We start from the raw sequence: 27,480 nt of genomic DNA, 5'->3' as shown, positions 1-27,480 counted from the left end.
TAAGGGAAATTTGTAGGAAATTCTGCAGATGAAGAGAAGAAGGACTGGGAAAAAAAGTTCTGTTTCCCATCCTAACTTTGGCTTCATGAGGATGAAGCAGGGAAATAAAAAGGTTCCTCCAAGGTTGCAGTGTCAGAAGCGTCCATTCCTTCCTCTATTTCAATTAAAGTCTTCAAATTGATTTCAGTTAAAATAATTTGATTAAATCTGAAAGTTGATGAATCTTCAGAATGAAACTGAAATAATTGATTTTGTTGTTTTAAGGCGATGTCGAGTCATTGGATGCAGGCTTGGAAACGGGTGAGATTCTACATAAACCACAGAAAGCGGGACGGGACCCAGAGCAGGAGGTCCAGGTTGGCTGAGCTTCATAGGACTGTGGGCATCTCTGACTCCAACATGGTCACTGGGTGATGGTCTGATCCGGACCGCCCTCCAGGGTGGTCAGCTCGCTCACCTGTATGCATGTGTTGGTTCTGCCTTTGTCCTCTGGGCTGAACATCCCGTTGCCTCTAGATACAGCCTTCTTTTGTTTCCAGATCCAGAGAAAGCCCAGAGCCAGGACCAAGAGGCAGACGACCAGCAGGAAGGTTACCACCACCAGCTCGCTGTAGTAGCTCCTCTGGTTTGGAGTGCTCTGGCTGGGGTTCAGCATGGACCGGCTGTCCGTCCTGGAGGTCGGGGCAGGCTCCTCCGATCCAGAACCATCTTGAGTGGAGTGGGTTTTTCTTGAGAAGGTTTCGCCTTTAGCTACAGTCACTCGCTCCTCTATATCTCCTTTATGGATGTTCTTTGGTTCAGAACCTTCTCCATCGGTTGTAGTTGCTTCATTCTTGTGTCCGTCTGAAACGGTTGGTTCTTCGGTTCCGATGTTCTCATCCCCTGGGCTCTGTGATGCCAACGTCTCTGTGACTGGCTTGGGCAGATGGCGTGGACTGTATGCCTCTCGGACCGTGTAGATCACGACCAGCTCTCTGAGCCCATCCTCCTTTGCCTGGCAGCGGTACCCCCCAAATCTGGTCGGGGAGGCAAAGAACATGAGGCTGCCGTCAGCTCTCATTTGAGGGAATTCCGATGGCAGAGCTTTGGTTCCAGAGAAGCTCCAACTCAGTGTGGCTAGGTTTGACGGTTTGGGACAGTCCAGCTTCACCAGCTCATTCAGCCGAACAACGACTTCTGCAGGAGGAAACCATGGAGCGGGAAATCGGTCTAAATTTGGTTGGGAAATTTGCCCTAAAAAGTTTCATATACAATAAAGGACGTCTTTACCTCGTTTCATCACGTGCTCATCGGATGGCTGACATTCGGTTCCAACTATGTCGCCCTCCACCTTCTGAATTCTGAGTAGATAAAAATAGGCAAAAACTACATTATCCTAGGCCTAAACAGTCAACCTCACCTCAAAAATTTTCATTCTTGTTTTACTATTTTTCCTTAATGATAAATTTAAACCCTGAAACTGCTGGAATGCCACGAAATGCCGGTTGCTTCTGCATTTGCCAAAATTAACTCTCTCCTGGTGAAAGTTGAGTCCAAATGGAGAAGTTCTGGTTGGATGATGGATGGATTCCAACCTTCGGTTGGTTTTCACTCACATGTCTGCACTGCTGCCATCCAGAGCTGTGCAGGTTCTCCTGGTCTGACTCCAGCCACACAGAGGATCTCTGGCCAGGAGGCACTGGCTGCAGCTTCTGTAGACCGAACACCGGGCCACCGGTACGGCCGTCACTCCTTCAGACGTTCCCACATACAGAACCCGCTGCCAAACCAGAGCAACACTGTGAATGGACAGAACCGGCAGCCTCTCTCACATTTAGATGATTTGCTTTGATGTTTACCTTGGAGGAAGAGATTATCATGCTTTTGACCTGCTGAGGTTCCTTGAAGACTTGAATCTCCTCAATGACTCGGGGACCCTGGTCCAAGGAAACTACTTTGTGGAGGAATCCAGACTCTGGTTTGAAAGAAGACATGAAAAAGTTCAGGATAAAAAGATACTGCTAACGTCTTTTAGACGTTTCGCATTAGTTTATCCAATGAGGGGAAAAAAACACAAGGAGTAAACTTCCTCATTCCACATTAAGCTCTACAAAATTAACAAAGGAAACAGTAGTTTTACAGAGAGTTTAGTGTCTGACCTGTCAGAAGGAACAGGATATTGAACTGTTTTCCGTTGGCTGCCTGTGTCGTCATTACCACCATTCGACTGTATTTCTGCTCAGGGAAAACCAGAACCTTCTCAGCTGGGTGTATATCCTCATTGGTCAGGAAACTCTTTTTCACCTCTGAGAGTTCAGCATCCGAAGCGTTTGACAGGCCACACTGTGAGGAGAACAATGAGGAGTTAAAGGGGGAGAGATGGAGGGACAGAGAGAAAATAAAGGTGGGCCGAGTCTTCCACCCTGAGGGACTCCATTTTACACTTCCTGTTAATTTACACTAGCAGCCATTCAAAATGGCCCTTCCCAGCCAAGGGCCAGCCAAGGACCAGCCAAGGGCCAACCAAGAATCAGCCAAGGACCAGCCAAGGACCAACCAAGAATCAGCCAAGGGCCAGCCAAGGGCCAGCCAAGGACCAGCCAAGGACCAACCAAGAATCAGCCAAGGGCCAGCCAAGGACCAGCCAAGGGCCAACCAAGAATCAGCCAAGGACCAGCCAAGGACCAACCAAGAATCAGCCAAGGACCAGCCAAGGACCAACCAAGAATCAGCCAAGGACCAGCCAAGGACCAGCAAAGGTCCTGCCAAGAACCAGCCAAGGACCAGCAGAGGGACAGCCAAGGACAGCAGAGGGACAGCCAAGGACAGCAGAGGGACAGCCAAGGACCAGCCAAGGACATGCCAAGGGCCAGCCAAGGACCAGCCAAGGGCCAACCAAGAATCAGCCAAGGACCAGCCAATGACCAGCAAAGGTCCTGCCAAGAACCAGCCAAGGACCAGCAGAGGGACAGCCAAGGACAGCAGAGGGACAGCCAAGGACCAGCCAAGGACATGCAAAGGGCCAGCCAAGGACATGCCAAGGGCCAGCCAAGGACCAGCCAAGGGCCAGCCAAGGACCAGCCAAGGGCCAGCCAAGGACCAGCCAAGAGCCAGCCAAGGACCAGCCAAGAGCCAGCCAAGGACCAGCCAAGGGCCAGCCAAGGTCCTGCCAAGAACCAGCCAAGGACCAGCCAGGGGCCAGACAAGGGCCAGCCAAGGTCCTGCCAAGAATCAACCAAGGGCCAGCCAAGTTGCAGCCAAGAACAAATCAAGGGCCAGCCAAGATGCAGCCAAGAATCAGCCAAGGACCAGCCAATGACCAGCAAAGGTCCTGCCAAGAACCAGCCAAGGACCAGCAGAGGGACAGCCAAGGACAGCAGAGGGACAGCCAAGGACCAGCCAAGGACATGCCAAGGGCCAGCCAAGGACCAGCCAAGGGCCAACCAAGGACCAGCCAAGGGCCAACCAAGAATCAGCCAAGGACCAGCCAAGGACCAGCCAATGACCAGCAAAGGTCCTGCCAAGAACCAGCCAAGGACCAGCAGAGGGACAGCCAAGGACAGCAGAGGGACAGCCAAGGACCAGCCAAGGACATGCCAAGGGCCAGCCAAGGACCAGCCAAGGACATGCCAAGGGCCAGCCAAGGACCAGCCAAGGGCCAGCCAAGGACCAGCCAAGAGCCAGCCAAGGTCCTGCCAAGAACCAGCCAAGGACAAGCCAAGGACCAGCCAAGGGCCAGCCAAGGTCCTGCCAAGAACCAGCCAAGGACCAGCCAGGGGCCAGACAAGGGCCAGCCAAGGTCCTGCCAAGAATCAACCAAGGGCCAGCCAAGATGCAGCCAAGGACCAGCCAAGGGCCAGCCAAGATGCAGCCAAGAACCAGCCAAGGACCGGCCAAAGGCCAGCCAAGGGCCAGCCAAGATGCAGCCAAGAACCAGCCAAGGACCAGCCAAAGGCCAGCCAAGGGCCAGCCAAGATGCAGCCAAGAACCAGCCAAGGACCAGCCAAAGGCCAGCCAATGACCAGCAAAGGTCCTGCCAAGAACCAGCCAAGGACCAGCAGAGGGACAGCCAAGGACCAGCCAAGGACATGCCAAGAGCCAGCCAAGGACCAGCCAAGGACATGCCAAGGGCCAGCCAAGGACCAGCCAAGGGCCAGCCAAGGACCAGCCAAGGGCCAGCCAAGGACCAGCCAAGAGCCAGCCAAGGTCCTGCCAAGAACCAGCCAAGGACCAGCCAAGGGCCAGCCAAGGTCCTGCCAAGAACCAGCCAAGGACCAGCCAGGGGCCAGACAAGGGCCAGCCAAGGTCCTGCCAAGAATCAACCAAGGGCCAGCCAAGATGCAGCCAAGAACCAATCAAGGGCCAGCCAAGATGCAGCCAAGAACCAATCAAGGGCCAGCCAAGATGCAGCCAAGAACCAATCAAGGGCCAGCCAAGATGCAGCCAAGAACCAGCCAAGGGCCAGCCAAGGACCAACCAAGGGCCAGCCAATGATCAGCCAAGGACCAGCCAAGGACCAGCCAAGGACCAGCCAAGGGCCAGCCAATGACCAGCCAAGGACCAGCCAAGGACCAGCCAAGGGCCAGCCAATGACCAGCCAAGGACCAGCCAAGGGCCAGCCAAGGACCAGCCAAGGGCGAGCCAATGATCAGCCAAGGACCGGCCAAGGACCAGCCAAGGGCCTGCCTAGAATCAACCAAGGGCCAGCCAAGATGCAGCCAAGAACCAATCAAGGGCCAGCCAAGATGCAGCCAAGAACCAATCAAGGGCCAGCCAAGATGCAGCCAAGAACCAATCAAGGGCCAGCCAAGATGCAGCCAAGAACCAGCCAAGGGCCAGCCAAGGACCAACCAAGGGCCAGCCAATGATCAGCCAAGGACCAGCCAAGGACCAGCCAAGGGCCAGCCAATGATCAGCCAAGGACCAGCCAAGGACCAGCCAAGGGCCAGCCAATGATCAGCCAAGGACCAGCCAAGGGCCAGCTAAGGGCCAGCCAAGGACCAGCCAAGGGCCAGCCAATGATCAGCCAAGGACCGGCCAAGGACCAGCCAAGGGCCAGCCAAGGGCCGGCCAATGATCGGCCAAGGACCAGCCAAGGGCCAGCCAAGATGCAGCCAAGGACCAGCCAAGGGCCAGACATTTTGAATGGCTATTACTGTAGGTAATATAATACTTTATGTTTGTCTTTATTAACTTAGAAATGGGACAATTTAACAGAAATGAACCAACCTGTTTTTAACATTAACGAATTAAGGAAGAGATGCTGTGATTGGTTAAAGTTTGAAGCAGGACGTAAAAGTGACATCCTTACCTTTCCCAGGTAATCACGTCTCTGAGAGAGTTTCAGCTGATATGTTTCTTTCTCCAGAGTCTTGAAGCTTCCGCTGAAAGCGTTCCGGATGTCCGTCAGCTTAAATATGCACACGGCAGACTCTGGCCGAATGGACCTGGAACAGGTTCATCATCTTAATTTGTTCTGCAGAACTGGTGCTGTCTGATCAGTAGATCCCCTCCCCCCATTAGGACTATGAAATGGAACCTTACCACTGAGAGGTGAAGACACCATAGAACAGTGTCTCTGATGTGTCGGCGCCCTCTGGTGGCTGCAGGGTGAACATATCCTCCAGGATGTTAAATGGAAGTTGTTTGGGAAGCTGGCAGAGCAGAGAGGATTTGGCAAAAGATGTCCACTTCTTCTGCAAAGTCCTCTGCCCTCCAACATCATCCTGAGGAACCGATAGAGGGTTATTAGCTCACATCAGCCACCAGCTCGTGCATCACTTCTGGGTCTTTGGCACCTTGCAGACTTGAGCCACTCTGGGAATCTGAAGCTGGCGGACAAAGTTGAACTCTTTCCCAACTTCATTGAAGAAGATGTGGAGTTTTTTCTCTGCAGGATCCAACGAGGAGCTCACAAATGTTGGCTCTGAAATGCAGGAGGAGATCCCAGATGAGGAAACTGGGCTCTGGAAGCAGCCAAAAACAGAGCTGCGAGCTGACCTCTGCAGCTGAGCGATTTATATAGATCTGAGACGTTAAAGTCGTAGGGAAGCGGCTGATCCAAACGTTCCATTTCCCAATTCTCCCGAGTGGTGCCTGACTTTACACGAGTGAATAAAGTGAATGTGATTGGTCGAGGTTTGTGGGAAGCATCTTGCTAACCAGTTAGCGACTTAGTGCTAGCAGGTTCCCAATGGGAAATTCCATTGGGACCAAGTAGCACTAAATTGGTGCCTTAGAAACGACGCTGTCAAGGAACGCTATGGACAGAGGAAACATGCAAGAGGAGGAGAGTTTAGTATCGGAGGTCGTGGATGAGTCTCCTCCGTCATCCATTTTTTATTTAGAGGAGGAAAGCGGGGACGAAGATGTTGTGGAAGAGGACGCCAGGGCGGCAGAAGCTTGGTTTGGTGTAGAAGGCTTCCAGCCGTACATGTTTGAGCCCTTGCCTCGCAACGCTGCCAGCTCTGTTAGCTCTACGCCTGCCGAAGACACAGACGTCCATCCCCGTGAACACTGGGACGCAACTCAATGGGAAAGGAAAGGATTTTGATTTCAACCGTTGCGTATATTAGCTGCGACATATGAATCAAGATGCTATGAACGAAAACATTTGGTTGACAGATGACCGTTGATATATGATTGGCTGAATTTAGGTGTTCAGGCTGACGTAGAACTAACTGGCCTGCAGAAGATAACGGGGAAAAAAAAACAGATTTTAAGAGGATTTTTTAGAAAATAGAAATCTTCTAAATTTTTGGACAATATCGTCTGATAGAGTACATTTATATACATATTTAAGCCAGAATTATTTGACATTTAAATATGATTTCCTTATGACTTTAACTGAAAACTGGCAGGTATTTTTGGTGCCCTGATGTAATTTCTCCTTTTTTGTCTGTTGCTTTCTGAGCAACACTTTACTGAGAAGAGTTTGAAAGAGTTTCTATAAGAAGCTTATGACCCAAACAGGAAGTGAATCATTGATTCGGAACCATGGCGTGCCACCGCTTCAGTGTGGTTTCACTATGTTTTAATTCAGATAACGAAAATATCCGATTGAAGTTTTAGGTTTTGTAACATCAGTGGTTTGAAATAAAATCAGTTTGTTTAATAATCTGAATAAAAAAGGAAGATGATGTAAAACCTTTTAAGGATTAGTCTCCATAGCAGTCTGCTCCTCTCACCTTCAAGTCGGCTGACAGACGAGTCCAGGTTGACGTCTGGGCGGCCATCTTTGCTGAGGAATCGAGAAATCTGTGGCGTACGTCCCTTAAAGTCTGTGGTGGAGGCTGTAAAGAGCTCCTCATCTGCAGAGAGAGAAAACCCAACAGATGGTGCTGAGCTTAGAAAAAGGGGAAGCTTGACCCAGTCAAACCAGTGAGTTACAATATGGAAGAAAGAACTGTTTTTTTTTTTTTTTTTTAACTCGTTAAAGCCTCCATTTTATCAGCAGATTGAATGAAAACCTCTGAATGTTGAACGTTTCTGAGGATGAAGGATCTGAGTCACAGAATAGAGAAATTAAACACTCTTCAGAACCGTCAAGAACATCTTAAACAAAACACCCCAACATTTCCAGCTGACTGAAACCGCACCATCCTGGAATCACCTGATTTCACTCCACCAGTTCACTCTACTGTTGGCAGCGGTTCCCATGGAGACAGAAAAGCTTAGTAGAACCTCAACACCTCCAAGGAGAAGTTTCTGGACTGAACTGTGGTGCCAGCGCTGCAGAGCTTGCTCAGTCTGGCAGCAGGTGGCTGTGAGTCAAGCTGCTTCATTGTAGAAGAAACCCTTACGGACAGGTTGGAATCCTGCAGAAGATGGAAGCAAGACTGAGGCAGACTTCCTCTTCTGTCTCTGATCGTTTAGGGCAGCGGTCTCTAACCGCAGTCCTCAACGTCTACTGTCCTAAAGATTTTAGATTTGTTCCTGCTTCAACACAGGGATGCAGCTAAAACGTTCAGGAGAGCGTTCTGAGCAGCTGTCTCACTGTGGTGTGGAGGCTGCAGCGCCTCAGACTGATGAACTGTTGAATAAACTCTAAATCACAGAGTCTGCATCACTCTGATAACACCAAACCAACAATACTGCAGATTTGCACCATATATATTAATGCTCTTAACTTCCAGATCAATGCATTTTTTACATTTGATTGATGCTGTACTTTATGGAATGAAAATGTCATGAAAGCTGTACAAAACTAAATTTCGTTTTGTATACACTCTGTGTACAAAATGGCAATAAAAGTTGTCCAAGTCTAAAGCCTGGTTGCTAACTGAGACGTAGTGAAACCTCAATAAAATCTGAGAGCTAACTTAAATAAAACCTACAAACGGACGTGCAGGTTCGAATCCCACCTCTGGTCCTTCGCCGCATGGCTCTCCCTCTCTCTCATTCCCCCTTTCCTGTCAGCCTACTGTCAGGAAAACGAGCCACTAGAGAAAAAACTAAAAAAAAACCTACAAACACGAATCTGTATAAACATCATGTTACAAAAAACAGAACTTAGTTCCTTCCTAAAACCTCCTCTGCCTGCAGATCTTTTTTATGTGACTGTAAAACTGTGTTAACTGACCGATGATGACCGCGGAGCTCCGTTCCACAGGGTTGTACGGACAGTGAGCTCTAGCCTCAGCCTGATGGACCACAGACATGCTTCTGATGTCCTAAACCAGGAAACACAAGCTGGAATGTAATTCTCTCTCAGCAGGTACAAAATAAATGCTTTGCTTTTCTATCAGTGCATTTAAAACATGGGGGGAGGATGAAGACTGACGATGAAGGCTTGATGGGGGTTGTAGGCGAAGCTGCCGCAGGCGTACAGGTGGCTGGAGTTCACTGCCTCAATAACATGGACAAAGTTTGGACAGTCCAGCTGCAGGGGGAAAGGAAACAACAGAACGGCCATTAATGTTTTATTGGGTTAAGATATGCTTCATTCAATAAACTGATTTTCTACGTGGAGGGAATCTGATTTAGTGTGGTAATATTATTGCCCACCACTGGAGGGTGCTGTTCATTCACGGGCAGTTTTTTCAACTTTTTGTCGCTAAATTTAGTGCCTTTTAGGACAGCCAATAGCAGCTTTTCTTGCTGAGGACTTGGCAACACTGCTCACTTTTATTGGCAAGAGAAGTAATGCCAGAGCAGAGGCCGTGGACATAGACCCTGTCACTACCCGATCCGTCGCGGAAACACGATCCGTCCTGCGCATGTGCGAATAGATATACATCTGGGCGTCCATAAATAATGTAATTACGGTACAGCGGAATCCGCTTATAGTACCCACTTTCCGTACTTGAGTAAAAGTACAGATACTTGTGTTAAAAAATACTCTGGTAAAAGTGGAAGTACTGATTAAACTTCTTTACTCAAGTAAAAGTAACAAAGTACAGGCTTGTAAATTTACTTAAAGTATAAAAGTAAAAGTAGAAACCACTTTTTTCATGCCGTTGCCTACATTTTAAATGGATGTCTGCCAATAGGACTAGATCTCCGTTGTGTTCATTTTCAATCATCTCGTCGTCCATGCTACTATGCTAACGCCACCGCCACCAAGCTGCAATGATTTGCCGCCAATGAATACCGCCGAATCTGTCGACTCATCTTGTAGTGGTGCGTCAAATGCAACGTAGATTCCCATCCCATGGTGATTTTTGTATTGATAGCAAATTCAAGAGCTTCCCCTCAGGATGCCAGACTATTATTCCACGTATCAGTGCACAACTAAAAGGAGACTAAAAACCGGATTACCTTTCATTGGTGGGATTATATGGGAAATTATGACAGATTATCCTCATGTTTCACAGGTATTGGTTTCCGGTGTTTAAACAAGACGATGAGTAGCAGGGATGGAAGCAGAGAAAAGTGCTAAAAGAGCCCTGCTTTCCATAAGAATGTGAATGGGATATATAAATATATATATATATATATATATATATATAAATTAAAGGAACACTTTGAAAACACATCAGGTCTCAATGGGGCAAAAAATCCTGCTGTTCATTTATCCTGATATGGACTGGGTGATGTGTTAGGAACAAAGGATGCCGCATCATTTGATGGAAATGAAAATGATCAGCCTTCAGAGGCCTGAATTCAAAGACACCCCGAAAAGTATAGTGAAAAAATGATGCTGCAGGTTAGTCCATTTCGCTGATGTCATTGCAGTAACTAAAATGGTATTCAGTAATTTGTATGCCCCCCACGTGCCTGTATGCATGCCTGACAACGTCGGGGCATGCTCCTAATGAGACGACGGATGGCGTCCTGGGGTATCTCCTCCCAGATCTGAACCAGGGCATCACTGAGCTCCTGGACAGTCTGAGGTGCAGCCTGGCGGCGTCAGGTGGATAGAAACATAATGTCCCAGAGGTGTTCTATTGGGTTTAGGTCAGGCGAGCGTGGGGGGGGGGGCAATCAATGGTACCAATTCCTTCATCCTCCAGGAACTGCTTGCATACTCTCGCCACATGAGGCCGCGCATTGTCGTGCACCAGGAGGAACCCAGGACCCGCTGCACCAGCATAGGGTCTGACAATGGGTGCAGGATTTCATCTTGATACCTAATGGCAGTCAGGGTGCCGTTGTCTAGCCTGTATAGGTCTGTGCGATATGCCTCCCCAGACCATCACTGACCCCCCACCAAACCGGTCATGCTGAACGATGTTACAGGCAGCTAGGGTTGTCAAAAGTGAAACGTTGTATCCGGATACAATACTCATTTTCAAAAGTATCAAGTACCAGTCGCACCTAAACAGTCATTCATCTAAAGTGCAGAATAGAGGAAAATGCACTTTCTGAACACTGTGTGATTGAATAATTCTACGCACTTTTCAGTTTCAGACTTTTTTTTGTAAGAGGTGCAGCTGCTGAGAATTATTTTTGTTTCTTACCCGGTTTGGCTCGTGTCATTGTTATGTGTGCAAAGCATAGCCAAGGAAGGAAAACTTAATTTTAATTTTGTAAGTTTTTTATCAAGCTTGCTCAATACTGTGCACAGAAAACTGCCTCAAAATGTTGTTCTTATTGTTTATTGTATTTATTTATTTATTGTATTTTAATTATTAATCAAAATATTTCTGTTGAAATTTTATCCTTGTGGTATCGAAAATGGTATCGAGTATCGAATATTTTCCTTAGTATCGGTATCGAGTTGAAACGTTTAGTATCGTGACAACCCTACAGGCAGCATAACGTTCTCCACAGCTTCTCCAGACCCTTTCACGTCTGTCACATGTGCTCAGATTGAACCTGCTCTCATCTGTGAAAAGCACAGGGCGCCAGTGGCCGACTTGCCAATTCCGGTGTTCTGTGGCAAATGCCAATAGAGCTCCACGGTGCCGGGCAGTGACCACAGCGCCCACTAGAGGACGTCATGAAGTCTGTTTCTGATTGTTTGGTCAGAGACATTCACACCAGTGGCCTGCTGGAGGTCATTTTGTAGGGCTCTGGCAGTGCTCCTCCTGCTCCTCCTTGCACAAAGGAGCAGATAGCGGTCCTGCTGATGGGTTGTATCAGCAGGAATTCTTTTTTTTTCCACTTTTACCCGATGTATTCCAGCATCCAGCTGCCATGCACGTGGGCATTGTCAGTTTCACTATAGCTCTGGTGAATTTCAATGGTGAAGTCCTCTGGAAATCTTCAATAATTGTTGTTGATTGCAGATGTGTCTAGTAGTTCCCATTGATTTAGCTTGGAAAGCGGGGAGAATGGCGCTAGGCTTACCGCACCGTGACGTCACTGCTGGAAGATGGCAGGAGGGAGGGGCTACTATATTTGGGCAAAAATGGCCGCTCCCAGACTCAGTGATCACGACTGATTTATTTTTTACTGATTAACGCTAAATTCATTAAATCACCGTGAACTTATTTGCTTGGTTATAAATAATGATCCATTGATTATTCCTGCTGATCGGACTTTTCCTTTAAACCAACATGTTTGTAAAATAAAAATAAAAACACTGTAAATCTAAGCTGACGCTCATTCTGCACGCGCTCAGTTGGATTCTGGAGCTGATTCTGGATTTACGGAGAACATTTTTAGGATATAAACTAAATTTTTCTTGTTTTTTTTCCCATTTTTTTTAAGATTCTGCTAAAACCTTGAAGTTTCGAAATTTGTTTTGCATGTATTAAGGTGACCTAGTTTGAGAGAAACATGAGATTTAATCATTGTTGACAGGAAGCTATGGGGGGGGACTTTATCTAAAACTGGATCTTCAACATTTTTGATCAGTTTAAATGATTAAACATGTAAACGTTTAAAAAGAATAAAACCTTTCATTGCCTTAGAGGAGGAGCAGGAGGTTAATATCTGGTTTCAAACCTTTAAAGCTGCATGTTTCTGTGCAGTTAAACCAACAGAAGAAAGAAGATATCTAGCAGTAGATATTAAAATGTTGCAAATTATCACATTTAAATGTTTGGGCCACATGCATATTTCTTAAAGATAACATATTTATACATGCTTTTAAGTTTTCTAAGTGTGGAACTCCTTATCTAAACCATTCTACAATAACTCCAGCTTGGCTGACCGAAGTGTGGTGCAAACGCCACATCTTCTAAATTTAAATTTTCCTCTCAAATTATAATTCTCTTCTCTACTTGTAAACATTTTTTGTGTTTTGCCAGGGAGTAGATCACAGCTTGCTTTGTATGCTGCAGTAAAAGTCTTAAATTCAATTAACTCTTGGATTTTCATGGTGAGATTTTAAGAAAAGTGCATTAGAACGATGACGAATGATTCATAAAGCTTTTTTCTGAATCTAGATTACTTTTTTACGTATTACCCCAAAGCTCTATGCAATAACTAATGTTTGGAAGAACTAATGAATTGTAGAGGATATGCTGCGCTTTATAATCAAGCAGATGTTTTACTCTATATCAGAGGTCTTCAACGTTTTCCAGGCCAAGGACCCAAAACTGATGGTGAGATGGATGAAATAGTGTTCTATCAAACTGGTCCTATAGTCACTCTATTACAGATGGAGTAATGTAACTACAGTAATCCCTCCCTGGGATTATTAAAAGTATTTCTGATTCCTAGTTGATGGGACAGGTGTTGTGAATGAAACGGTGCCCAGCTTGAAAGAGCTCCTGTGTGTCCCTGAATGTGAGCATTGATGACTGAAAGAGATCTTCTCTAACCCGACTCCACCAGATGGATTTGCTCCGCATATCCATCTGGAAACCTTCCGTTGAAGTAATTTTGGGAAGGGGTGAAAATACTGGTTAGCTGATTGGCCTATGTTGGTGATAGACGGGCCAAATAAACCAATCAGATCAACGAAGCATATGACGTACTAACAGAGCGACGACGAAAACACAACCACAAGCCAGGCTACTCTTGCCTATAAAAATAAACTGAATAGATTTATTCTGGTTGCTGGGAGTCGGTGTGGATCTGAAGTGAAGCTGAACTTCCTCATAAAACCACTAAAGGTGGATTAAAATCCACAGATGTTACTAAACTGAAGCAGATGCTCCTCCTGCTGGTGCAGCTCCCAGAGGATCCTTAATGGACCGTCAATCCACGCCGTCAGCGTAGTTTTCTCTCTGACTTCGCTCTGTAACCTGCTGGTGATTCAGTTTGACACAAACAGCAGGAGATGTGTTGCATGCACCCGCTCTCACTGCATCACCAGAGTGTTGGCGCAACTTCCTGTTAGGAAACGACACGGCTCAACATGCTGGCGTCCCTGGCAGCTTCACAGCAGCCTGGTGTTTGTTCGCCCATCAGAGGCTCGGTCAGAGAATATCTCATGTTCTGAAAGCTTTGAAAGTCTTCAAGCTTCTTTTTCTATGTCTGCTTCTGTCTCCTTGAACCCCAGTGGGCCTCAGCAGATGGCCGCTCACACTGAGCCTGGTTCTGCTGGAGGTTTCTTCCTGTTCAAAGGGAGTTTTTCCTCCCTGTATGATTTTTCTAACCTGACTCCCCCAGATGGATTTGCTCCGCATATCCATCTGGAAACCTTCCGTTGAAGTAATTTTGGGAAGGGGCGAAAATACTGGTTATCTGATTGGCCTATGTTGGTGATAGACGGGCCAAATAAACCAATCAGATCAACGAAGCATATGACGTACTAACAGAGCGAAGTCGAAGAGGAGCCAATTGATAGATCAAACTCTTGCCGAAACCAGTCGGGAGAAGAGCAAAAACATCTTTTCCTCTGAGAAAAGCCTCCAGAGCAGTGTTTTGCTCTTCTTTCAGTGAAGAAATACTCTGTAATTCCGATAAAACTTGCTCGATAGCCACGCTAATGCTAGTTTCATCGGCTGAAGCCGCCATGTTCTTTAGACTGAACTGTCGCGCTTCTCGTTGCGTCACACCTCAACCCGCCTCAAAGCCAACGCTGATTGGACGTTCCTTTGGTGAACGGCTCCAAATTTTCTTCAACGGAGAGTCTCCAGACTGATCTGCGAGTGAAACCTTGAAAGCTCGCGAGATCAGGATGGTCTCACAAGGCTAATCTTCTGCCTCCATTTATCTGTTTACTACAGTCTGTTGAATTCATGTTCATGTGGATTAAAGACATTTCAATTTGCAGGAGGGAATTTAAAAAAAAAGTCTAATCAACCGAAACTTTAGCGACCCCATGCAGTACCTCCGTGGCCCCCCTAGGGGTCGCGGACCCCCTGTTGAAGATCCCTGCTTCTCGCAACTTTTGATTAAACATTTTCTATTTTGGGTTTCCAGCTTAGATCATGATTTAAAATCCCACCCAGACATGCATGTTGATTAACTGTCTCAATAATAATATTGTTTATTTTAACATTTACTTGAATGTCTTTCGGTCGTTTGCCAAAGATTATAACTTTAGTTTTAGGAATGTTCTTTGATAACTCATTATCATTAAACCATTGTTTTAACTTGTTTAATTCTGCTGAGTTTCCAGTCATTAGGGGCTGTAGTAGGGATGCAGGATATTGGGATTTTGGTCGATATCCGATATGCCGATATTTTAAAACTCATGTAGCCGATAACCGATATCGATACCGATGTTAAAGCTGGACAAAAATAAGTAGTCATTGAAAATAGCAGTTTTATTATCCATTTCTGACACTTTGAAAAATAATATACTCAAATATATTTTCATATGCTGATATCAAATAGATTTTTAAAAACGCGGTATCGATCTATTTTACTTTCAATATCTCGTGAAATTTCATCGTTCTGTTACAAACTCTCGTGATATTTTGCAAATTCTTGTGAGATTTTGTTAGTAAAATAGATCGATACCGCGTCAATATATCAACATATAAAAATATGGCAACATTTGGTGAATTTTCGGGGGATTTCGTAGCATAACGATGACATATAGCAATATTTCATTAGTAAAAGAGATTGATATGGTGTTTTTAAATGGCAATATATCAGCAGATGAAGATATTGGGATATTTTAATGGATCAATATTTTTTCCCTCGTCTTTAGAAGTTTTTAAGTCTGTAAAAAAGAAGTTTTTGAGGAAGAAGAAGAAGTAGTATTTTTATTTTTTTTTTAGACTTAAGAAACTCAGAAGCTGATCAAATATCGGGTTAAATATCGGTGGGGTGGCCGATGTCCGATATTCAGGTTTAAGGCCGATACCGATAGGGGGCCCATTATATCGTGCATCCCTAGGCTGTAGATGAGCTGAGCTGACTGTGGTAGTGTCATCGACAAATAATGTAAACCTTTGCTGGGATCTTAAAAAGGTCGTTTATATATAATAAAAACACTTTAGGGCCCAAAATTGATCCCTGAGGAACACCACAAGTGATTTACTGTCTTCTAGATAAGATTTCCCCTCGATGGACTTATTGTTCCCTATTAGACAAGGAGAATTTGACCCAGTTCAGCGGAACTCTTCCAAAACCATTTTTCTCAAGTTTTTCTATTAATATTTGATGATCAACAGCCTCTGGGAAACCATCTCATTTACCAATTTGAGCAGGTAAATGAGATAGTTTGCCAATGGAATGATTTTTACGCCTAAAAATAAAGATAATTAGATAATATGCACTTGAAATAAGACAATGCAATTGTTTTTTTATTACTTTAAATGTAAATTGTCTTTTTCCAATGACAAAATGTCTCTTTTATCTCCTTAATCCAAGAACAAATGTTCTTACTTTCAGAAAAAATTACGTATCTAGATTTTGATCTATTACAGTGCAGTTATGCATCCAAACAGGATGAGCTTTAAAGTTAAACCTGATTCAATTATTTAGAGCTGAATTTTCTAGCTGGTTTTGAAGCCTCATTTGTCCATTAGAAGTCTAGCTTAATGGATGCTTGTAGTGAGGATTGATAAAATAAACGTTAATGTTTAATAATTCCTCTCATGTTCCTGAGCGGCTGTTGTTTTTTAGATCAGTTTGAATCTTTGAACTTCTGTGTGTTCAGATTATTTTCTATTGATCTTTTCTGCTAATTATTCTAATAATAATAATGAGACTGTATCTGTAACAGCTGTTCCAGGTCAAAGGTCATTTTGAAGACAGAGATCTTTGCACTAAGATGCAAATAAAAAAAAGACTTAATGGTTCTGTTATTAGAATGATGTTAATGCATTAAAATGGGCTTTGATTGATCTAAACTATCTGATTAACAAAGTGAAAAGCAAACCTTCACCTAAAAACTCTTTGTTCATTTGTCTTAAAATCAAGTTTTTTGAAAAAAGAAAGAATCCTCTCAATGTTTCAAATAAATTAAAATTCTGCAGCAGGATTCTGGTTGTAAACGGAGTTGATGGAATCCATGGTTACCTGCCGGTTCTTCCCTTTGCCTGCGCAGCTCTCCATCTCAGCCTCAGACGGACTCCAGGTCACCTGAACACCAGAACCAAGAGCACCGGGTCAACGGCTGCAGGAAGCTCACAGCCTCACCTGGACAGCTCAGCTCACCTGCTTATTCAGCTGGATGACATCACTCTGGCTCACATCCAATGAGAGGATGGCATTCCGGGCTCCCACATAAAGGGTGGAGGCGTCGTTGCTAAGCAACAGTGCGGTGGTGTTGCTAACGTCTGGGAGGCTGAAGTGATTCAAAGGTCTGTCTGTCGAGTCTGAGAAAATAAAAAAACATCATTTATAAATAATATTAATATTCTGACCAAAGGAACTTAAAGACAAACTTTAGATCCTGACATTCATCACATGCTGGGGGGGGGGGGGGGGGGGGGGGGGGGGGTCACCATTAGGCAACACAAGGCAAGTGCCTAGGGCCCCAAGTTCCTGGGGGCCCCATAAAACTCTGTTTCCATGTATGGTTAATACAACTATTCCTTATTTCTGCACATTAATTATGTTTTTGATAAAAATCCTTTGGCTAAAATGCCATCAGAACGCTAATACCATTGATTGCCCCCCCCTTCAGTGTCCACCATATTGGATCAGTCCATTTGCTGCACATGTTCAGAAAGGTCCAAACATATGGGAGTAATATTTATGGTTATTTAGCGTGTTTTCATAGAAAAATAAGGTGTTTATTTTTTATCTAATTACTTTTTTCAATGTCATTCATTCATTTATTAAAGTCCTGCTCTGTTAAATAAACATTTACTTTTCAAATTTATTTAGTATTATATATTTAGTTTGTTGAATAAATATTTAGCTTCAAACTAAATATTCATTTAACAAACTAAATACTTAGCTAGCCTGGCACTAGCTAAATATTTAGCAAAAAAGCTGAAGTGAACTACCAAAATAAAAGCCTGGAAATCTGTACAACTCCTACAGCATCTTCGTCGCACTGACAGAAAATCACAAGTTAGTTTATGAAAAAAAAAACTTAATTAATTCCAGAATGGACGGTCCTCTTTAAAACAGTTTTAATTAACATTATAAATTTGTTTTAGGGAATGGGCAAATGTTTAATGTTACGTTAACCTGTGCACATGAGTCATCGCTGTGTTGCAGCTGCGAGGGAGACTTCTTGGGAGAATTCTTGAGAAATCAGTCTCTCGTCTTTAAGCCATAGGAGTTACACAAAGACATTCAGGCTTTTACTTTGGTAGTTCACTTCCGCTTTTCATCAATCGAATTTGCATATTCGCTAAATATTAAGCTAGCATTAAGCTAGCTATAAATATAGAGGAAAACACCAAGGAAAGTGACAAGAAGAGAGGGACAAAACCTAGAACAGATCAATGGATGTCTATTCTATTAACATTTCTCTATCTGTAGAATGAGTCTGTTTTATGTAGGGATGCACAATATTGGGATTTTGGCCGATATCCAATATGCCGATATTTTAAAACTCATGTAGCCGATAACCGATATCGATACCGATGTTAAAGCTGGACAAAAATAAGTAGTCATTGAAAATAGCAGTTTTGTTATCCATTTCTGACACTTTGAAAAATAATATACTCAAATATATTTTCATATGCTGATATCAAATAGATTTTTAAAAACGCGGTATCGATCTATTTTACTTTCAAAATCTGGTGAAATTTCATCGTTCTGTTACAAACTCTCGTGATATTTTGCAAATTCTTGTGAGATTTTGTTAGTAAAATAGATCGATTCCGCGTCAATATATCAACATATATAAATATGGCAACATTTGGTGAATTTTCGGGGGATTTCGTAGCATAACGATGACATATAGCAATATTTCATTAGTAAAAGAGATTGATATGGTGTTTTTAAATGGCAATATATCAGCATATGAAGATATTGGGATATTTTAATGGATCAATATTTTTTCCCTCGTCTTTAGAAGTTTTTAAGTCTGTAAAAAAGAAGTTTTTGAGGAAGAAGAAGAAGTAGTATTTTTTTTTTTTTTTTAAACTTTAGAAACTCAGAAGCTGATCAAATATCGGGTTAAATATCGGTGGGGTGGCCGATGTCCGATATTCAGTTTTAAGGCCGATACCGATAGGGGGCCGATTATATCGTGCATCCCTAGTTTTATGTGTTGTCTTCTCCATTCAGAGGGCCCCCTGCCTGTCTTTGCCTAGGGCCCCACATTTCCTCAATCTGCCCCTGATCAGATGATGTGGGAAGAAACCCTCAAAGTCGATGATGTTCTTTGTTTCACCTTCATGGACACGTTTACCACAGAGGACCAGGAAACAAACAACATCAAAAACAGTAAGAAGGCCAATAATCGAATGAAATAAGGAAACATGAAAAAGATTTTTTCAAAATTCAGGTACAGATCAGCGACGATGATGCATTTTTATTAAAGGTGATGTTCGTGGAATAAGCTCATTAGTGAATTAAAAATACATAAAACTTATTCTGAGTTTAATGGAAACTTGAAGGTGGTTTTGATGAGTCAGTATGAGAGCAGATAGAACGACATATAGTTGGTTTATTTCTTTGGTGGAAACTTTCACTGTATTTAATGACCTAAGCTCTCCAGAAATAACCAGCTGAAGCCCCCCCCCCTCACTCCTGCACACGCAGGTCTAGTTTCAAACCCAAAGGTTAATCTGAACAGAGGACAGAATGTGGGACCTGAAAACCCACAAGAACAACCACTGATCTGTTTCTGAAAGTCTGTGTCACAGAGATATTGATAATAAAAATACATTTTAATAAATCGCCTTTTAAAACCACCCACTGTACAACAACAAATATCCAACAATACGCAATATTAAGACAGCACAGGGCCCTTGGTGCAGGTCTGCGATCTGGAACAGATGCAACAGGAGATCAGTAGCAGAAGCTGCAGCTGAAGCTGTCAGACGGAACTAAAACATGAATAAATGAACAAGAACAAACAATAATCTGGTTCATCTGTCAGCTGACCGACCCAGAAGCAGCTTCCTGTTTCTGACGCCGCGGAGCCGCTGAGGTTCGTCTCGGAGAGGATGTGGTTCTAAGCTAAAGAGACGCTTCGCTTTTTCTGGGAGCCTTAAAATAATCTACTTTATCAGAACTGAATGTTACCTGAGAGGAGACGAAATGTCTCTGAGCTGAACTCAGTTACCAGATGTGAGACCTGGCCAAGATGGCGGCAGCACAGTCAAATGACTACCAACAGAAATATTAAAAACATTGCTTTTCTAAAAGCTGAAACAGCAATGATTTCAGCAGAGCTTCAAAGTCGCTCTCAGGTGAGCGTAGCTTAGCATCATCCACGTATGAATGTGACTGAATGGAGACTGAAATGCTTTACAGTCCTCAGACTTGATAAAGTACGACAGAGTATTAGGGCCAGGCTAGAAATGTTTTTTATTACGAGAATGAAGTCTTCATACTTGTTTCAGAAAGAAAGCTTGGAGCTCCGCCCAGCAGATGATGGCCGACCAGCTCCACCAATCAGCAACCAGAGTCCACTTTGACCTCCTGCCCAGTTTGATGCTGCTGCTAAAAGATTTGCTGATTTGTCAAACCGATGCTAAAGTATGGCTCTGTTCGAAAACCTGGGCTGCATCCTCCAAGGACGCGGTCTACCTAGACTGCATCCTCCAAGGACGCGGTCTACCTAGACTGCATCCTCCAAGGACGCGGTCTACCTAGACTGCATCCTCCAAGGACGCGGTCTACCTAGACTGCATCCTCCAAGGACGCGGTCTACCTAGACTGCATCCTCCAAGGACGCGGCCTACCTAGACTGGATCCTCCAAGGACGCGGTCTACCTAGACTGGATCCTCCAAGGACGCGGTCTACCTAGACTGGATCCTCCAAGGACGCGGTCTACCTAGACTGGATCCTCCAAGGACGCGGTCTACCTAGACTGGATCCTCCAAGGACGCGGTCTACCTAGACTGGATCCTCCAAGGACGCGGTCTACCTAGACTGGATCCTCCAAGGACGCGGTCTACCTAGACTGCATCCTCCAAGGACGCGGCCTACCTAGACTGGATCCTCCAAGGACGCGGCCTACCTAGACTGGATCCTCCAAGGACGCGGTCTACCTAGACTGGATCCTCCAAGGACGCGGTCTACCTAGACTGGATCCTCCAAGGACGCGGTCTACCTAGACTGGATCCTCCAAGGACGCGGTCTACCTAGACTGGATCCTCCAAGGACGCGGTCTACCTAGACTGGATCCTCCAAGGACGCGGTCTACCTAGACTGGATCCTCCAAGGACGCGGTCTACCTAGACTGGATCCTCCAAGGACGCGGTCTACCTAGACTGGATCCTCCAAGGACGCGGTCTACCTAGACTGGATCCTCCAAGGACGCGGTCTACCTAGACTGGATCCTTCAAAGTCTGTGAAAATAAGGAGACCGGACGAGTTTTAGCTGTGAATTCGACCAGGTCCACCCTTCGGTGGGTTTTACCGCCGTATGTTCTGTTGCTTAGCAACCGGGAAAGTTGACACACAAAGCAGGAAAAGAATGAAAACCGAAGTTTTTAAAACTGTTATTTTATTTATTTCTTTTTTATTGTAAAGTGAACAAAGACTGATTTAATCCAGAGTGGAATAAAGGTTCCACCCACCGGGAGCAGGAACAAATCAAATCAAATGTAATGATAGAAACCTTAGTCAGTTAAATTACCTGCTGCTGTCATTCTGCACATCTCTGATGTTGCTGCTATTTTCAAATTACTGTAAAAATGTCCATAGCTGCATATTGGTTATTTATTCCCCAGTTTTATATTGTTAAAACACTTTACAGTATTTTATTTTTTATATTTGAACTCTTCCCTATTATGTTATTCTTATACATTTTTCTAAGGTCCACATTTGTGTGACCATTTTCAATAATCTTTCTGCTGCTGTAAATCTGCCCATTGTGGGACAATAAAGGGATTTTCTATTCTATTCTATAAAAGGGGTAGAAAGATATAAGTAAATCTAAACAATGTATTTATAAAAATATATATCTGCAAAATCTCTAATATTTAACAACAACAAAATCTTAGTTAAGCTTATTGTGCAAAACAGCAATAAAAAGATAAAAATCCTATCAGATTTATAGTCCCCACCCTGCAGATCTATTAGAATCTGTCCTTAAATTCCAGCCAAACCCATTTATACAATAACAGATAAAAACCTTTAGATAAATCAAACATTACCGCCACATATCTGACTCTATAACCATAAAAACAACAATTTTCATTCATTTCAGACGGAACTATTCACAGACTGGATTATATTAAACTGAACTTTCAATTTGCACCACTGTTCGGCGCCAAGTAACCTTTTCCTCTGATCACGGAGCAGCTTGGTCTCGCAATGAATCCTGGGTAAACCAAGGATAGCGAGGATACATCGGACCCGTCCTTCAAATCGGGCTAAAAGAAGGACGCATTTTAAGGGTGCATAACGAGGACTCTCGGAATCCGACCAGACCTCGGCGCCACGCTATGACGTAATCATCCTTCCAATCTGGCCTTCTAAGGACGCGTCCTGGATTTTCGAACAGAGCCCCTAACTTCAAATGATGCTCCACTTTCCTCATTTTAGAGAAGAAATGGCTTCTTGTAAGAGTTGTCATAAAATAAAAATAAAAAATCTCTAGCCTGGCCTTAATACTCCATCTAAATAAAGCATGTTGAACATGGTTTAATATATATTTATATCCTTTGATTTATGTTTTACAATTAAACATGTTTCTGTATAAATTTCATAAATGATTTCTGTTAAAATCAACTGATCATTAAGTTAGAAATCCTAAATAATTAGACATAGATACAAACTCAGACTGTTTCTTGTCAACATCAGAAAGTGCTGATCTGAAAATGTTGAAGTGGTGAAAAAAATGAATTTTATTGAATCTGCACTTTAGGAAAAGTGAGAAGTGGCAGAGCGGTTTTTGTTTTCATCAAAGGCTGCAGAAACCCGACGGCCTCAGCAGGACTTGGAGCTGAGCAGCAAACGAAGGCGTCATCTGCGTAGAGGGAGAACTGGAATTTGGAGGATCCCGTCTTCTATGGAAATTGTGAATAATATTTGAACTTTGTATGTGATATTTATGAAGCCCCTTTTACTGTCCCAAACAACTGAATTAAAACATTAAGATATACAGAAAAAATAAAGAAATATTACTAAATAATCATTGGTATTAAAGACAATAAGCTTCTTCAGACGGTGTCGATGCTCAATATCTTTCTACGTTTCTTTAATGAGACCAAATTTTAAACATCTATCGACTTTATTTGCAGAAATTGGATGGAAGGAGCAGAAACATGAGGAATTTTCACAGAATGATGTTGAATTGGCTTTTTTTAAATGTCTGTGGTTAAGTAGAGATTTTTACTGGTTGTTTCCTTATTTGTCTCTTGTTTTGTTCCTGTTTCCTCATTGGTTATGGAAATGGCCGCTTTGATGGGTTTTACTGACTGAGCAAATTTTCCATACAGGAACAATTAGGTTTTCTGTACATGTCAACATCAGGACATCTGTCTGTTAAGCTACAGCACACCGACAATCGTTGATCACTAGGACCAAGCGATAAACTGAGTTTAGCCCGCCCACAAGCTGATTGGCCCTTCGTCTTTTCTTGTGTGATTGGCTGTCACCGCTGTCACTCTGAGAAGCTCACTTTATGCGCCTCTGAAGCAGGTCTGTGATTGGACGGTCACAGAGCTGCTGAAGTCCTACATGCTGCCTTAACCAGAACTGTTCGGTTTAGGGACGCACGATATAATCGGCCCCCTATCGGTTTCGGCCTTAAATCTGAATATCGGACATCGGCCACCCCACCGATATTTAACCCGATATTTGATCAGCTTCTGAGTTTCTAAAGTCTAAAAAAAATAAAATAAAATACTACTTCTTCTTCTTCCTCAAAAACTTCTTTTTTACAGACTTAAAAACTTCTAAAGACGAGGGAAAAATATTGATCCATTAAAATATCCCAATATCTTCATATGCTGATATATTGCCATTTAAAAACACCATATCAATCTCTTTTACTAATGAAATATTGCTATATGTCATCGTTATGCTACGAAATCCCCCGAAAATTCACCAAATGTTGCCATATTTTTATATGTTGATATATTGACGCGGTATCGATCTATTTTACTAACAAAATCTCACAAGAATTTGCAAAATATCACGAGTTTGTAACAGAACGATGAAATTTCACCAGATTTTGAAAGTAAAATAGATCGATACCGCGTTTTTAAAAATCTATTTGATATCAGCATATGAAAATATATTTGAGTTTATTATTTTTCAAAGTGTCAGAAATGGATAACAAAACTGCTATTTTCAATGACTACTTATTTTTGTCCAGCTTTAACATCGGTATCGATATCGGTTATCGGCTACATGAGTTTTAAAATATCGGCATATCGGATATCGGCCAAAATCCCAATATCCTGCATCCCTAGTTCGGTTCTTTTTCTCTGCTTTCTGGAAACGTTTTGGATTTTTTAAATATCTTAAACACTCCAGGAGTTACGATCTTGGAGAAAAACGGGCGTCTGGAAACATACTGAGGGAATCTGCTGCTTTAAATTAGGCGTTTGTTCCTTACTTTGGTCATGTTGTTAAATCAGAGGTCTTAAAATGACAGTGAAGGATGTTGCTTCTCCGAGTGGATCATCTAAATAATTGGTCCTTCTAATTGTCAATCATCCTCCTACGTGCTCGTCCCCATTTTCCCTTATTGGTGGTGAGTCTGACGTAGTGGAAAACTTGCTAATCTTCTTTTAGAAAGTGAGCTTGTATGAGTGACGCAAACAGCAACTTTTAAACAGAGCGTGCACGAGGAGAAATGGGCTTGTGCACGCTCTCGCACACGTTTAATAGGCGTTCCCTCTCGGGAGCGGGTAGAGGGTTGTGCATGTGCAGTTTTCCTTTAAAGTGGAGAGGGCAGGTATTTTCAAAAATTAAAGAAAATCCTCCTTATACCTTTATTACCTTTAATTTATATGATTCTTTGAATTGGTCTCATGTGTTTGTGTGTCTGGTTAATAGACTAAGAGCCAGAATGTCTGAAAGATGAAAGAGAGACATAAGAGACTTCTTTAAAAGTCAAAGAATTGTGTAACATCCCTCCTAAATCACTGGTTCCATAAAGCAGCAGATCCAATTCAAGACCCTCCCCTGCATTATAAACGTCTCAATAACATTGTGTATAATATTTGTTTTATTACAAATGCTGATAAATCAAATTAAATATTGCTATATATTGTTATTATCACCAAAAAAGGAAAAGAAAATCTATGAATGTGATTTTATATATCCAAGCTCATAATAATTGTAATAATGTGTGTTTTTTTATCTACATAGATTGTTGATCCCTAAGTTGCCCAGTTGTTTCACGTCGATGGTGAAGATTCTCAGTCATCCAGTTCATAGTCATTCCAAAAAAAGTCAACCCCCCTTTCAGAGACATAGACAGGTATGGGGCATTGCAGGCTAACAAAGAAGCCAAACGACCCCCATTCCAAAGGGGGGGGCCCGTTCATCCGTTTCTATTTGCATGTTTTCTAAACTAAAACCAGGCTTTGTTGGGCTGCTGGATAAAACCTGGAACTAAACGCTATTTCTGACATTTTGAATTGAAAAAGCTTCCTGGATGGAAGAGAAACGTCTTCAAACTTGAAAACAAAGTCCAGTGGATTGATTTTTTTTAATTTACTTTTTTGTAAAAGCCCAAAACATGCTAATTAAATTGGAAGCACAGCTCCACCCCTCAGTAATTGGGAGTCGTTAAGGTCTTTATTAGCCTGTATTAACCAATACTGGTCTATGCCTCTGAAAAGAGGCGTCGTTAGGGTGATTGTTGGCCTGGCTGACCAGGAGAGTCTTGGTCGCCTTGTTCATCTCATTCATCCATATATTTTGTCAGGAGAGGGAAAGCAGAGATACAAGAGGAAGTGAATGAAACGAACATAGAGGAACTATTGGAAAACACTTTTAACGTGTATATAAGTTATGTTACAAAAATACTTACGTCCCGCCCATTTCTGAAATGAAAATTTCCTCCATGGTTACAGTGGTAGAGGTCAGAGGTCAGCCAATGAGAATAAAATGGATGAAGGTCTGCTGACTAACCAGAGGTTAACCCATTAGCCTCTGGGAGCCATTTCTGAAGACAGAAGGCAGCAGAGGAAGGATCCAAACGATGGATCCAGAATCATCAGCTCCTCTTGCTGAGCCTGGTTCTGGTTCTGCCAGTTTCTTCCTGTTAAGAGCAAGTTGTTCCTTCCCACTGTGACCCAGTGCTTATTAGGAAGGGATGCAGAAAACTTCCCACCAACTTCACAGATCTGAATCAGACTCTAGACCAGGGGTCACCAAGGCGGTGCCCTCAAGGACCACATGTGGGCCCCCCAGAGTCCTCTAAATAAAGAACAACCCACCAGTGGGCTAAGTTTGAAATTTTATTTTATTCTTTTGCTCTTCTTTTTAATCATTTATAGAGATTTCAAAATAACAATGTCTAAATAAACTAAGAAATGACAAGAAACAATAAAAATATGTTGATAATGAACAAAGTTTAGGCTAACGCTAACCCTTGCAGCTCATGGGTCTCGGTACCCTTGAAGTGGCCCTCAGCCTTAAAAAAGTTGGTGACCCCTGATCCAGAACCAGATAAACCTGATCCGGTACCGATAAACAAGATGAGCTCAACAAAGTTGGATAAATAAATTTGACTTTTAACTCATGAAAATGTTTCTTTTATTGTGAAACAACTTAAAGGATCAAATGAAAATGTTTTTCCTTCCATTGCGATGACAGTCTGGGAACGCCTATATTCCCAAGTGAGATGACAGCAGAACCGGACCGTGAAACTGGGTGTAACAGCAGAATCTCCCGCTTTGGATCACAGTCATGGTGTGACTCACAATCTGTCTCATGTTTCTGTTTATTCTCAGAAACTCAAGATGTTTTCAGAACTTTGGACCTTAAGGCTCTGCAGCTTTGCAGCCAATTAAGAAGTGATAAAAGTTCTGACCCAGATGCAAACATGAGAACCAAAGGAGAAAGCTGGAGAACCTTCTCTGAGCTCAACTCTCTGCACAAAATGAGCATCTTGGCTCACAGCTGAACAACCTGACAGCAGACGGAAGATCAGAACGGATCAAAATGAATCAGCTGAGGACTTACTGAGAAGGAAGGAGATCCGAGGAGGAGGCAGCGAGCGCGTGGAGTCCAGGAGGAGGAGGAGGAGGACTGAGGAGGCCATGCTGGAGAGAGAAGGATTGTTTGTTTCTGAGTCAGTTCTACAGCGAGGAGCAGTAACACCAAGCGTGACTGCACCGATTCAACCACAGCTTCCTCTTCTTGGCAGCCTGAGGTCAGAGGGGAAGAAGAGGAGGAGGAGGAGGAGGGAACTTCAGCATGTAATGAAATGCATGAGAAGCAGCAGATAATGGTCCCCTGAGGGGAGAAGACTCTCCAAACATTCAGCTGAAAGTCAATTAGAGAGAGAGAGGAGGTTCTGTTCTGGTCCGACCCACATCCTCAGAGATCCGCTAGCAGCTGTCACACCTCTGGGGTCCTAATAATGGAACATCTGACAGGAAGTCGCCGTTTAAGCCGTTGAGTCACAATTTCTTCATAATGAAGCATCAAAAACACACAGTGAGCAGAAAATGATGCAGTCTGAACCTTCCCCAACATCATGGAGCAGAACCTTTGTC

At 43.4% G+C, this 27,480-nt stretch overlaps 1 protein-coding gene across 1 annotated transcript; it reads right to left on the bottom strand.

Moving 5' to 3' along the window:
* On the bottom strand, nucleotides 1-27,309 carry LOC119774868 (semaphorin-4B-like). The gene is made up of 14 exons (XM_038272577.1): nucleotides 26,945-27,309; nucleotides 16,873-17,033; nucleotides 16,735-16,797; nucleotides 8,762-8,860; nucleotides 8,561-8,651; nucleotides 7,167-7,289; nucleotides 5,778-5,905; nucleotides 5,524-5,705; nucleotides 5,291-5,426; nucleotides 2,139-2,322; nucleotides 1,839-1,954; nucleotides 1,596-1,759; nucleotides 1,270-1,340; nucleotides 1-1,176 (listed from the first exon to the last, which is right to left on the bottom strand). Exons 1-14 carry the CDS (start codon nucleotides 27,021-27,023, stop codon nucleotides 404-406), a joined length of 2,370 nt encoding a protein of 789 aa, XP_038128505.1. The 5' UTR covers nucleotides 27,024-27,309; the 3' UTR covers nucleotides 1-403.
* Nucleotides 27,310-27,480: the final 171 nt, after the last annotated feature.

The sequence above is a fragment of the Cyprinodon tularosa genome, unplaced genomic scaffold, assembly GCF_016077235.1.
Source record: "Cyprinodon tularosa strain WSP-4 unplaced genomic scaffold, ASM1607723v1 ctg839, whole genome shotgun sequence".
NCBI classification, from domain to species: Eukaryota; Metazoa; Chordata; class Actinopteri; order Cyprinodontiformes; family Cyprinodontidae; genus Cyprinodon; species Cyprinodon tularosa.
The sequence above is the reverse complement of the archived record's forward strand: the minus strand, read 5'-3'. Positions and strand labels throughout refer to the sequence as shown.

Excerpts from the sequence above, each read along its gene's own strand:
- LOC119774868 (XM_038272577.1), bottom strand. The coding sequence starts at position 27,023 with ATGGCCTCCTCAGTCCTCCTCCTCCTCCTCCTGGACTCCACGCGCTCG. Across the intron at positions 2,323-5,290 it reads GACGTGATTACCTGGGAAAG|TGTGGCCTGTCAAACGCTTC; the intron begins GTAAGGATGTCA and ends TTCTCCTCACAG. Across the intron at positions 1,177-1,269 it reads TGAGCACGTGATGAAACGAG|AAGTCGTTGTTCGGCTGAAT; the intron begins GTAAAGACGTCC and ends TTCCTCCTGCAG.